This window comes from Apteryx rowi, unplaced genomic scaffold (genome assembly GCF_003343035.1).
Source record: "Apteryx rowi isolate R43461 unplaced genomic scaffold, aptRow1 scaffold_98, whole genome shotgun sequence".
Classification (NCBI taxonomy): domain Eukaryota; kingdom Metazoa; phylum Chordata; class Aves; order Apterygiformes; family Apterygidae; genus Apteryx; species Apteryx rowi.
The window spans coordinates 915,135-928,745 of record NW_020451293.1 but is presented as its reverse complement, the minus strand read 5'-3'; the positions used below and the strand labels follow the sequence as shown (position 1 = coordinate 928,745).

Sequence of the window (13,611 nt, the reverse complement as noted above, 5' to 3'; positions counted from 1 at the left end):
TATCTTTTTAAGACTACTTTTGAGCTGCTGAGCTGGGAACTTTTTCCAGGTATTTATTAACTAAAGTTTCTAGTTCACTGGGAGATGAGTCAACATTGTCTCCATTTTAAAAGTGAGACCCTAATGTTTCAGGGTTTTATTTTATTTTTATATATATATATATATATATATATATATATATATATATAATTTTGTTGTTGTTGTAGTTTCTTCACTTTTTGGTTGTCCAGGTATGGCTTATGTCTTCAAACTCAAGTCATGGGTAATCAGCTCCTCTGAAGTTTTGAATAATGAGCTCCTGAGCATCTGGAGGCAGACGCTCCAGCCAGAGGGCACCTGCGAAAGTGTGGATTTGTCTCTTCCGTTCCCCGTGCACAGTGACCTGCAAAGTCACTGGCAGTCTTTTTGGCTGTAATTGTTAAACCAAGCTCTACTACAGGATGAAATGGGAAAAGAAGCCGTAAGCGTAGTGAGAGAACGTTGACTGGAAATACAAATATCTTCAGAAAATGCTCTGGGCTTAATGATAATAAAGAAAAAGTATGGTGGCAAAATAAATTGCTGCTGATACAATTTTTCTTTCTCTCCCAAGTTTGCCTCTAGTGTGGCAGTTTCTCTCTTAGATAAATAAATGCAAAGATGAGAATTGCTGCCAAAAACTGTCACATTTCTGGAACTTTCAGCCCCTGATTATTCACGTTAAACCTCCCTCCCCCCCCAGCAGTGCAGTACAGTACTCTGAATATGTACACCCACCATTCTGTCAGATCTGTGCAGCCTGCGTCTGGTTCATCTTCTGTGTCTTTGATGTGCTCCATAACGTAGGCAAAGAGAGGTCTGATAGTCTCTCTAAAAACCTGACAGTTTGTGTGACAATCTGTCCGCGAATCCACAGGATCCTTGTCAACCAAATGAGTCTTTGAATATCAGAGGTTTTCGGCACAGTGCTTGCAGCATTGCATATGCGCTAAGGGGAAAGTACAACAGGCTTCGTTGTAACCTGAGAGATGTCTGCATTTTCCTTAATCATTTCAGGGACATCTCATCATTGCTTGTTGGCTGGTTCTCAGCCCTGCATATGTCGGGGTTATTTAGCAAAGCTTGATTTACTGGAAACTGCACATGGAGAATAATTTGCAATTGGGGTTGGAGGAAAAACCCTGGGAGGGGGTGGAAGTTGCAGGCTTTGGTATACTTCTGCTTTTTGTTTGTTTGTTTTTTCTTTCTTTCTCTCTCTTTTTATTATTTTATTTATTTATTTTTTGTTTTAGTGACTCTCTCCCTTGCAATTCCTTCTGCCTGTTAAGGGCATGGATGTGATGCATTTTTTTCAGTGCTCTCCAGTCCTTCTGTATATTCTCCTGCCATGGATCCCTCCTATTCTGCATTCCTCTTGGCATCCAGTGAGTTGCATTCCTTGACTACCTGATATGGAAAAGGATGGGACCATGAATATAACTAAAATTTTTAGAAAGGGGACAGAAACTGTTTATTGGTCCAGTTGCCTGCAACTTGTAAATGAGGGTTAGGGGCCTTCTCAGCAGAGAAACCGGGGAGTTTTAGCTGTGTGGTTCAGTCTGAGGTGGTGGGGAGGCAGGTGGGAGGAAAGCAAGCCTCTGCTGGAGGCTGTATCAAATTACTAGCACTTGCATGATGGCATCAAACTTTAATGGTAACGTTCCTCCCTTTCCCTCCCCAAATAAGCTCCTGTGGTGGGTCCGGCAGGGGAATGTACTTAATGTTCTTTTATATAAGACAAGTACTTGATGACTGCCTTTCTTGGTATTTTTATTCCCCCCCGCCCCCGGTTCCCCTGAAGTGCTGGTCACTATCCTAGTGGAACTTCTAGCTTGGTACCCTTGATGTTCTGACAATTCACTTTTTTTCTCTCTTCTCCCGTTCCCTTCGCATTGATTCTCCGCATGCTTGTYGGTCTCTCTTGGACAGTGCCTGCCTGTTAGAGGCGGCGTCCTGCGATCTAGCAGCTCGTGCCTGGTTTTGTGACAGATCTGCTGCTGGGCCCCGTACATCACCGCAAGACTCGCTGTGCAGCAGCCCAGCCCGGGCGGGGGCTTTAGCGGGCTGCGTTGAGCCCCGAAAGCCGTGGGCGCTGCTTTCCCAGTGCAGGTCAGCCAGGCTGAGGGGTTCTCGGAAGCAGGTGCTGAAAAGCTGGATGTTTAATCAATGCCTCTGAGACCTGTTTACCTGCGCTTGTCAGGTATAATTGATTTGGGCATTTGCTGTGAATTCCTCACCTAAGACTCCTAGCTCCTATATTAAACTTTCAGCTAGGAGGGGAGCATAGGGATAGCCTTCTGCAGTTTTATCATTAATCTGGGCCTTTCGCGTTGCCGTTGCTGTCTTTGTCAGAAAGCCTGGGTTGCCTGCTGGCATTCTGTGGCCTTTCTCTTTGAAAGGTGACTTTACTTTCCAGAGTTTGTATTTAAAGAATTGCTATTGTTTTATTGCAGACTTTCAGAACGGTCTGCTTTAAAGCAACCTCATGTAAATGCAGTGCTTATTTCTTTCTGTGCTTTTGTCCCTGCTTTCTTTGTCGTTGGCTGTCTTTCTGGCTTGAAGATAACATGAGGGTTTTCATGCGTTCAGTGAGGCTCTTGCAACCTCTCCTGAGTTTCTAATATCTTTCTGTGGGATATGCATGTGAGACCTCTTTCCCTGCACACAGAGCATAAGAAGTGTATCATAGTTTTAACTGGACTCTTTCCAGGGTACCTTYCTGGAGACACCAAGACGCTTTGACTCTGGAGTGCAGTCTTGGTCCGGGATTGTAAATCCATTGCTGTTCAGATGGAGTATCTTGAGTTTGGGACCTGCTTCTAGGAAGTCTTGGGTTATAGCCTTGTTTGATTCACTATGCGGTTTGGGGCAAGTAGTGTAGCCTTTTTGTGCCTAGCTTGTTACCCACAGGGTAAACCTAGCTGTGGTCCTTTTCCCCCTTTTCCCTAACCCACCTTCCAAAAGTTTTGCARAGGTTGGTGTTTTGTGGGATTTTAGCTATGTGAAGCTGTCTAAATGTGCTACAGCATTAATATCTTGCTTTCGACTCGGGATAATATTGCAGCATGAGACGATCTGTGCAAACAGGAATGTACTTTTGCCCGTGACTGGTTTAACTTTCCCATGTTGTTACTGGGGACATTGCTCTCTTCCTGGCTTTTCTGATTCYTAATCCAAAGTTTATGATCTCATAGCCTATTGCCAAAGGAAAGAATAAGATGACACAAATTCAATGCTCTCATTTCATTATTGGCCCCAGCGGGAAGAGTGGATGAACCCACCCACGAACAGCAAACAACAGARCTGTGTTCAGATGTTGGCTTTGGATAAAAATTGTTTTTCCTTATCAGCAAGCTGTTTTTAGTTGTTTGCAACTTCCCTCTGTTACCTTTTAAGAGAAAACATTTGAATTCTCATAAAAGCAGTTTAACCCCTGGCTTCTAGGCTCCCCATGATATGCTTTATGTGCATATTTCTTTCTTGTTAATCAGCTTCTATGTGCATGTGCACTTGCATTTGGTAGGAATGTGAAAGCAGGAGCGATTATCTTTTAGCCAAATGCTAGCTGATACCAACAAAGAGGCTGAGCGGGAACTTGAGAGTGTGCTCTGCTGGCAAAGAGATTGCTGCTTGCGTTGTGTCCTGAAATTYCCAAATTCCCTGTTTTGAACCAAAGTTGATAAAAGGGATTGATTATGTAGTGTGTTTTTTTGTTTTTGTTTTTTTTTTAACGGTTTCAAAGAGTCATCCAGCAAAAAAATCGGTTGAGCTCATCTGCCTGTGTACCTAGGAAAAGGGTGCAAGTAGATGGGGTAATTTTTCAAAGCTGTTAAGAACCATTTGCATGAGACTTGTGAGAGATCAGAACTAATGACCTGATTTGCAGTGCGTGTGAACCAGCAACCCCCAAAGTCTCTGGAGCCCGAGCGTACCTTCGTTCCCCTGCGGCCGTAATACGAGCGGATGGGGTTCCCAAAGCCTGCACTAACTGCAGCTTTTCTGTAGCTTTCTGTCCCGCACGGGAGCTCTGTGTCCAGAGCACAGGTACGCTCGCTGCCCCGGCGTGTGAGTGAGCGGGGGGCCGCAGTCACGCAGGGATACCAGGATCATGTGAAGTCTTATTTCCTCACTTCAGAAGCAGTGGGAAGGAGGAATTTGGACATCTTCCAGTTGACATTTGATGGAGGAGCAGTAACTTCTGCTTTTCCTTCGCCTTTCTCTCCTCGCCCAGTTTTGAGGTGTTTTCTGCTCCTGGAGCATAATATGAGTTTTTCCTTTGACACGGCACCGGCTCTCGCGCTCCTTCCGGCTTGATCAGGGCGCGYGTTTGGAGGTTTGCTGGAAGCCGGCGAGCGCGTACGGCGGGAGAGGGAATCGAAGCGACGCGTCTGTCAGGTGCGAGGCAGACTGCACCCTCTGATCCGCTGGCTGTCGCCCGCAGCGGCTGTCAAGGCCTCCGCTGGCCTGCTCCCTTTCATCAGAGGTATCACGAGCATTCATCTAGGCTGGCAGCATTTCAACAGCTGTTAATCCTCTTTGTATCTTTAAGCACTGTGACCACTGACAAGCTTCTATACTCTGAGGTGTCAAAATATCTCAAGATAGCTGTAGTGTGTGGGGTTTTTGTTTGTTTGTTTGTTTTTGTTTGTTTGTTTTTTTTTGTTTGTTTGTTTTTTTGTTTTTTAATCCGAGCACCTTCTGATCTATTGACCCAGTCTTAACCTGATGGAGAAATCTGCGTTCCCATGTCAGCTTTTTGCTGCGGCTGCTTAATGTTTGCAAAGAATTTTGCCTAAAATTTGATTAATTTCTAGTTCCTCTTGCTCATGTTGCTCTGTCTGTTTTACATGTTACTGCAAGTAGTGCATGTTTCGCTGAAGTTGTAAGGAATGTGATTTGATGTCAATGTGAGAATGAGCTGGCAGGGTTTTTTCTTTATGCTTCAATTGCTTTCCCTCCTGAAATAGCCCTGAGAACGCCTTGCTTTGCTATATTGTTTTCTTACTTTCTTTGCTGTGCTGTTTGGAAAGGACCTGGGCAGTGTAGAGAGTTGTAGTAATGAGTATAGGAGCTTCTGTGTGTGGTTGCAGCTAAGGGGAAATGCTGAATTAAAATTGTCCCAAATTTAGCTTGAAGTTTTAACATTGCTTTGCTTTGGAAGGAGAATTTTCAGTCCTGTGTTTTTTTGAGAAGAATGGGGAGCAAGGGTTTAGCAGCAAATATGTTATAGGAACAGCAGGGTAAAGGAAAGTGGTGCTGTTGGTCTTTCGACTTTAGTTATGTATTTTTATAACTTCTCGATGTTTTTATTATTTGCTACGAACCATCATTTAATAGCAGGGGAAAAATCCTTCAAATGAATGTTTCTTTGTTTAGTTTTTGTCCTCTCTGGAGAGTGCTGTCCCCATATGACAAACCTCTGATGTTCTGAAGTTGGCTCCCCTAAGGCTCAGCTTTATTGAGAGAAGTGAAACATTTTAGGTGGTTCATTCATTCTTTCTTTGTCTCTTGTTATTTGAGTCCTTATGGTGTCCTTTGGTCATGTTTTTAAACTTATTTCTGCAACTAAGATTGCCAGGAGCTTTATTTAATAATAGTTGAGGTCTCATGTTCCACTTTTTCCTTTGTGAGCTTCCATTTTATCTCAAGCATCAAATATTGTGAGGGTAAATTAAAAGCAACATTGACATGTTGTAATTTTTATGTTGAATGTTCTCTGTTTTGCTGTGCGACTGAATATTGCAGTATAAAGTTAAGGTACTTGGCCAAGATTTTGGGCAGATCGGTCTGTTTCAAATGCAAATGCCACATCTTGATCCAGCTGAATAGCCTTTAGGTGTGCGTGGCCCTACTGAAGTCCCTGGAAGGGCATATGTGGTTTTTTGCTTGGTTCCTCACTTACAACCTTATTATAAAGTCCTAGACTTTTGTAGGCTGTTGGAATATTCTGTGCTGCCACAGTGTGAGAGGGTAAAATATTGAAATGAAGCAGGTTTGCAGCTAGAGCTGTATAGATGAGGCTACTTGGAAATTTGTTCTCCCTATGTAAGCACTCACACCGAAAGCCCCTTCCTCGTCTGCTACTCATTTAGCTCTTGTTTAAGCCAAAAGCAAATGCCACTTTCCTGAGGTAAGAAGAGGCCCAGAGGCCAAAGAAAACCTGTTTAACAGGCCTGCTTGTTGAGCAAACTCAGGTTTAAATGGTAAAACTCTTTTTTATTTTATTTATTTATTTTTTTCTTCCTTGAGGGAGCCTTTAAAATACTCATCCATAGCATTGGAAATACTGCTTCATTGGCGTTTTAATTTTTTTGTTTGGGAGGAGTGAAGAGCGAGAAAGAAAGGCTTGATTTAAAGACGAGAGGGACAGCCGGATCGCGTGCAAAGACGTTTCCTTTCTGTTTCTAAAACTGAGYAATTTTAATCTTTAGGTTGAACATCTTCTGTGCCCCTCCTTGATCTTTGCTTTCTGCTAYGTACCTTGTGGTTTCTTTGAGGCCTCATTCCCTGCTCCTTTCCCTCTCCCTCACTGAAATTTTTGCCTCTCCATTCAGGTTCTCACTTGCCTGCTTTTCATGCTTTTCATCCACTTTAGGATCCAARGCCACTTCATACTGGTTCCTTTCCTTGCTATTTCTGTCCAGGTTTGTAGCTGATGTCGAAGCCGGGGTTGTCCGTGGTATTGGGTGGTTGAACTCTGTCTCTAATAAACTAGACAAGGTCCTACCACAACCACTTTATCGACAGTGAAACCAGCAAATGAATCTGTTGGCTATTTTTTTCTTTCTTTAGGTGGGTTAAATGCCAACCTCATGCTGGGTCTCACGTACAACATATTTGTTCCTGTTTTYTTCTCCTGCTGCTGTTTCACTGCAGAGTGCTGCAGGCTAATAGTATCTGATGGGACTACTTCCTATTGCCTAAAAATGTTTAATTTTACTACCTTGCTTTCTCTCTTTCCCGCTTTCTCTCATTTTGATCTCTCAAATCCTGTCCCTCTGAGAAATCAGACAGTATGAAATATGAAAATTACTTGGGAAGTAATTGGAGAAACTGTGAGACTTAGGAAACCCATGGAGATAACGCTTACGCCTACTTATTCACATTATTTAATTTTTAATGGCAAATTTAATTAATGGAGCACAGGTCTTGTAGTTTCATGTGTGAATAAGTAACAGCAGGGAGCTGAAAGTCATGAGGTCTGTTTACAGGACAGAGAAAAAGGCTCCATTAAAAGCTGAGGAATGAATAAAATGGGTTTAATAGCACAGAAGCTTGACCATTATGTAACAAGTAAGTAAATGAAAACATTAATCACAATTTGTTGGTAAAATGCATTTTGAAGTGGTTACTCATCCGTGTTTTGTCAGTTTAAGTCTGTCTCTTAGGTCAAAGTTTGGAAAAGCAAAGTCTCTTCTGTGTGTTTTTTTTTTTTTTTTTTTTAAAGTATGTGACATAAATTCAGGCACCAGAGATAAAATGCTTAAATATAGCACCTTGAAGTCTCAGCTTTGAAAACCTTAATAAACCTCCCAATTAGCTAAGCTTCACACAACTTCTGTGATACAGACAGCTGTTATCCCTAGCTTGCAGATGGAAAAGGGTGACTTGCCCAGGATTGCACAAGTGGCCGAACCACTAATAGAACCTCAGTTATATCTGTCGTTTCCTTTTTCCAACCACTGAACAATATGTGTAGTCTCATCATGTGCAGGGCCACAGCTGCATTCATGGGAAAATAAATGAAGAAAGGCAAGAATGGTGTTCTATATAAATGACCAAGTCTGGGGAGAGACAAGATAGCAGCTAGAACTGGTCCTAAATGAATAACTGTCCTCACTTTCGGTACAGTTTTGTCACTTTTTTTATGATAGATGATTGCATATATTTTGCAGGTGCTTTTTCAGACTGAGAGCCTTGCAGATGAGCTTTGAATGAGGCAACTGCAGCTTTTTTAGTATAAAGGCTGGAGGCTTTGCTTAAATCAGCTTTATCAGCAGTTAGTGACACAAGACCTTGCAATGAAGTAGCTCAGGGTGTGCAGYGGCTCCCTTGCGCTGGCCATGCTTGGGAGGGCTGCAAGTTCAGCAGGGGAGGGGAATTCACCCTCCATCTGCAAGGGCTGAGCGGTTGTGAACTAACCCTCTTTCTGCGCGAGCTCAGGAGAATTTAACGCAAACCTCTTTAGCCCTAGATCAAGACGCTCCAGGCTCTGTTTGCCAGTGCCTTGACTGATACCTGATACGCCTCCCTATATTGTTAAAAGGGAAACATGCTGCATAATTTTCTTTTAAAGAATAAGTAACATAAGTAAAAGCACTGAGATGTAAAATGAATTTTCCAGTGCTAGCAGCCAGTTTTGATACTTGTGCTTCAGTAACTCACAAGATTCTCCGCAGCAATTAAAATAAAACCCACCAAAACAAACAAAAAAGCCCCTCAAAATAACTCATTGCTGGAAACACCTTGTTTTTGTGGTTACGTGAAAAAATCAAAATAATCAAAGCTGATGGCTGGCTGTTAGAGACCTTTTCTCCTCGCTTTCCCTTCACAAAGGCGAAAYGCATAATGGAGGACACGTTGTGGCCTTGATGCAGTCTGTTAAAAAGTAAATAAACTTTTTAGCGTTTTGGGGGGGTTCTTTGAACTGAATATGCCTTTTGTTGTTGGAAATTGTTATGAATTACAGACGACGGCTATGGGGCAGGCCAGGCTCGCGCTGCTGTTGCTGTTGGAGCTGAGCGGTGCGTTCTTTGTTTCAGAATGCAGAACTCTACAAGCTGACGTCGGAGCAGTACCACGAGGCAGCCACCAACGCCGAGAAGTGGATAAAGTGAGAAGCCTTTTTTATTCTTTTCGGCAGTTCTGCTTGCGCTTTATAATGCTCTATGTATAGCCTCAGGATATTCCCTCAAATGGAGTGTGAAGTTACCTCCTGCCAGGTATTTAGGGGACTGAGCAGTTGTAAACTAGCATTCTCTCTCTCTCTGTGCCAAGCTTGACGGAATTTAGGATAAAGTTGTTAGCTTTTGCAAGGGGAGACAAGAGGGAGGACATGGACTAGAAAATCCAAATTCAGTGCAAATGTTTTCCAGGATTTTCAAAATGGCAATGGAACATGTTTAATTTCTTCAAACATTGACCCACTATATTTGATCTACACATTGCAGCATTGGGCTRGTGCATAAGAGTATGAAAAAGTCACTTTTAAAGTTTTCATTGACCAGGGAAGAAAAAAGTAAATAGCATAAATCTTTACTGTGTAAATTTCAGTCAAAATAGAGTTRTAATTATAATGTTTTCCTAGAATGGGTGAAATGATTTTTCTGACCTTTTTATTCATCTTAACATAATTAGAGGACCTTTAGTGTTGTTTTTTTACCATGAGCATATTTAGTATCTAAATTCCATTTGTATTTGCTAGTTGTGTTATATAGCTTATTGTTCCACATGCACTAACAGCTGTCCAAGAAAAAATATTTTCTATAATTCTTTAATATTAATGAGTCCAAAGCAATTACACAGTCAAGAGAAGCACACGCATCTCTGTTGGGTAAACAGTTGGCCAACATACAGTAAACTAGAGTAGCAACATATGTAGTCCAGTTGGGTCTGGTCCAGGCTGTATGATACTTAATTGCATAAATAGATAATATAACAGCAATGAATATGTTAGTGGGGTGTGCAGTATATTGTGCTGTCTTTATTTAAAATTATGTTTCGCTGCCAAAGCATCATATAACCTGTTGTAATTTCACATTTTTGTTTGGACAGTCAAGCAATAACTTGCTAAAGAAGTCAAAACAAGGCAGCTGACACATTTTGTGCGTTTTCATACGATTTTCCGTAGTAGAAGTCTTAAGTTCTGTTTTTAAATAAAATTTTAAAAACTTATAGGACATGAAGCTCTGACAGTCTTCAGTCATTTCAGTCTTTTCTGAATTTGCTTCTGTAGTGGTGTGGTCAGTTGTTGGGAAGACCTGTAACTGACTTATGGGATTGTAAAGGAAGAGACTGTGACCTTGGGTTATGTTCTTTACTTGCTGTTACAGATTGTTGCTAAGCTATTTTTAGCTGTGATCTTAAATTGGATTCCGAAGATTTAATTTGGTCTCTTCTCTGTTCCTTGTGGAGGTAAAGACTGGTAATGTAGGTTACCCTCTGGTAATGCAACCATTTCTCAAAATGGTTAGTGGCGGAGACCAATGCAAATGTTAGTTAATGATTTTTCTTTCAAGAATCAGAAAATGTGTTACAGGGTCTCTGAGGTTCTTTCCCCTTTTGAGTCCTTAACATCTGCGAATCCCTGGCTTCTGGCCTTATTGTGCAGTCTTTTCCTATTTGGAGGCTATATAACATGAGTCATTAGCGATCGGCAGGTTCCTTAGGCTGCCCTCCTTAGAGCCCAAATAGACACCCGGCCTAACATGAATTTTACTGTGAGAAATGTTCCTCAAGGCTATGGTGAGCCTTGAGAACAGACAAGCTGTGTGGGGCTAGTGAAACTGAGGGAGGAAGAGAACTTTGTACTCTCTATTGTCAGGAATAACCAGTATTGCACTGAGCTGTGTGTGAGGATGTGCAGTTTAGGATTGATAATGCCCTTTTGATAATGGCATGTGCTGGAAAAATCGTTGTTTTTCCTTGTCAGTGTGCAGTGCATGCATCTCTCATAATAATCTACCATGATCCTTTTCAGGGTTGCTGCCTCAGCGTACAACACACACTCTCAAAGAGCGTACGTGCCTCAAGCAAGGGTCACGACATGTCYGGGGCAGAGTGAGGGAGACTTCCTTTGCATGTGGGCATTCGTGCGTACTTGGTAGGACTTGAAGTTTGCATGTTATGAGAACCTCTTATTAAGCTTTGTATATTCAAGACTTGCTACTGCCTGTTTATGGAAGTAAATTACAAGAGCCTGTGAATTCAATGGAAAGAATAGTTTGTTCATATTGTTTTGCACTTTCATATTAGGCAGACAAGCACAGTAAGTGCTAAGCTAGGTAAGACTTATTTATGCAGATCTAGTAACTTGGATGAGAAGAGCAAACTGAAACACGATCAAAGTAAAGTGGATTGGATTCTGTAGCCAAGCTATGAGTGAAGCGCAGGTCTGCCTGCTCCCAGAAGCACCCTGGGTGTGCYGGACTACAGCGGCTCCTCTACCAGCAGGAAATCAGGAGTGGCATTTTCTGCACCTGAAGAGGAGAATGCATCTCCTTTCCAGTGTGTCTTTCCCCGTTCATACTATCTCTGTTTCACCGTGAACTCTCAGACCTGCCKTTCTCACCTCGTGAGACTAATCTACCCTGTGTTTGTTGTCATCCGCTGTGCATCAGTGTAGTTGATGGAGAAAGAGGGGAATTGAGTTGGGGCTGTTTCCACAGCGAGTATGCTGTTTTTCAGAGACCATGTTGCAGCAAAGATAAGAAATATCTGAAACAAAAAAAACAGTATTTTCTTGGCATTTATTGACTTCCTTAATTCCTTTATCAACACCTACAGCTCTGCACAACTGGTTAAGTGTTCAACGGGCCATTTCCTCTCCTTAGTGATTATATAGCATTTCAGGGCTTGAAAATATTGTATGGGCTTTCCACCAGTGACCCTTCACAGCATGCCTGCGAGGCAGGCAGGTAAACCTTTCTATCTCCATTTGTATAGAAACAGAAGTGCTTAGTGCTGAGCTTCATATTAAATCACTGACACGGGCATTAGCTCTTGGCTTCTACTTAAAGGTGGGATGCTAGGCTCGATGCTTGCATGGCCTGGCTTGCGTGACGGACTTTGTTCCTGATACTTTCACCTGAACCCAGCCTGCTCCCGTCTCTGCATTCCTCCTACCACACTGTCTCATTCCTCTTTGTTCTGGGCTCTGTCCAACCTGTTTCTTTCTCCCAGGAAGGAGATCCTAGCAACAAGAAACCACTGAGCAGAGCTTTCGGCACCTTGAGCAACTTGCCCTTGTTGCTTACATGCTGTTGTGAATTGGACCATTGCCATGGACATATTGTCTTTCTGATTTTATTATAATTGGTGCATTATTATTTTTCTCTTTTGTTAACCAACAGAATTAAAGTCTGGGGACCTAGAACTCTTTTCTTCGTCCTTCCCTGTTTAGCAAACTGTGCACATCAGTAACCACCCACAAAAGAAGCAGCATGTAAATAAAAAGCCAGTGCTCTCCGCCCTTCACTTCGTTCCACATCCTTTTCTCAGTGTTCAGAGAGCCATGACTCAGACTGGGTTTAGAGAAGACAACTTGCTAATCCCCTCCCTGCTACAGAGAATAAAATGGCATTTCATTCCAAGCTCTATTAATGCGCTCGCTCYGGGGATAAAGCAGCACTCCCAAAAGGCAGTGGCCAAATTTTTTTCTGTTGCGTTGTCTTTGTCTTCTTTTGAGTGTTACATTTAGATTAGCTTCTGAGGATTAAATGTTATTACAGTTCCTGAATCTGTTAAGGGGAAGGGGAAAAAAAAMCATCAGTAAAGAGGTTATGGCTTAGTGCAGGCACTCTTGATTTATCCTCAAAATGCTGTTTTTCTTTAATTTGATTTATTTTCTTTTGTGAAGGTGGTCTTATTTTTATTTTATTTTTGTAGCTGTTAAATTTGGATGCAAGGATTGGCATGGGTGGGGGTGGGCATCCGACTCTCTCTTTAAAAGGTAAAGCTAGGAGTGAGGTGAGGGGATTAGGAAGCTGTTAAAAGATAAAATTGTTCTGAAGCTGAATTTCCCTCTGAGATCTCCTTATAGTTTGCTGAACCCTCTTTGACGCTGCTTACCGAAGGCCTTGTTGCTTTGCATGTTGTGCCGAGAGGACTGCGAGTGCTTTGTGCTGTTATCAGGGAGTGCATAAAGAATGTCTCTATCTTATCCTGATAGAGATCAGCCTTGAATCCGCGGCAGCTCTCTGATGGAGAAACTGCCAAAGAGATTTACTCCATATGGGACTTAGTATCTAAGAGTTCCATTTAATGGTCCTAAGATCTTTAAACTTAATAGGCATCAGTATTTACGGCGATTATGTTAGAGAAACTGGCAAGTAGTAAGTATCCTYCTGGGCTGGAGGTGGAACAGAGAACCAAACTGCCTCTGTGTGGGCAGGGGGTGGAAGGTTCCTAGATGGACTGTCTGCGGAGCACAGAGCATTTACGGCTCACTTCCAATASTCGTGGAAATGAAGCTCTTATGAAACTGCACAACGTTTTATGGGGTTGATGCTCCCTCAGTTAAAATGGCAGCAGTAACCAGAAGGTAGAGGAATCCCCCCCCCTTTTATTTTATTTTACTTTTTCTTACTTGATTGTGTAGATCTGGAAAGTTTATAAGACAGTTATGTGGTGATACTTGAGTTTATTAATCTTGAAATCTATTGCAAGGCCCCAGCTGTTTCGATTCTGAGCGCTGTGCCTGGCAGTCAAGCTCTGAAATAGATATTATGTGGACAGTGGGGAAGCCCAAGGRGAAGAAGAGTAGAGACATAGTTTTCAAATAAAATTGCTTTGGGATTTCTCCTATTATTAGATTAGAGAGATGATTAATTCAGTGTTGAAATTAAGAGCCTCTGCAATAGGGATTTTAGAATT

General features: G+C 42.2%; 1 protein-coding gene across 8 annotated transcripts in view; it reads left to right on the top strand.

The window, feature by feature from the left end:
• The window catches only part of CHCHD6 (coiled-coil-helix-coiled-coil-helix domain containing 6), a 116,405-nt gene that overhangs the window by 53,632 nt on the left and 49,162 nt on the right, over window positions 1–13,611 (top strand). For 7 of the 8 annotated variants that reach the window (XR_003251796.1, XM_026055056.1, XM_026055058.1 and 4 more), the window contains 2 exons: window positions 8,781–8,851; window positions 10,718–10,840. Coding sequence is in view for 7 of the 8 variants with exons in the window: in XM_026055056.1 (XP_025910841.1) it covers window positions 8,781–8,851; window positions 10,718–10,840 (194 nt within the window). In the remaining variant the exon portion in view is untranslated. The remainder of the gene's footprint in view (window positions 1–8,780; window positions 8,852–10,717; window positions 10,841–13,611) is intronic. The other variant, XM_026055059.1, reaches the window with a different exon arrangement.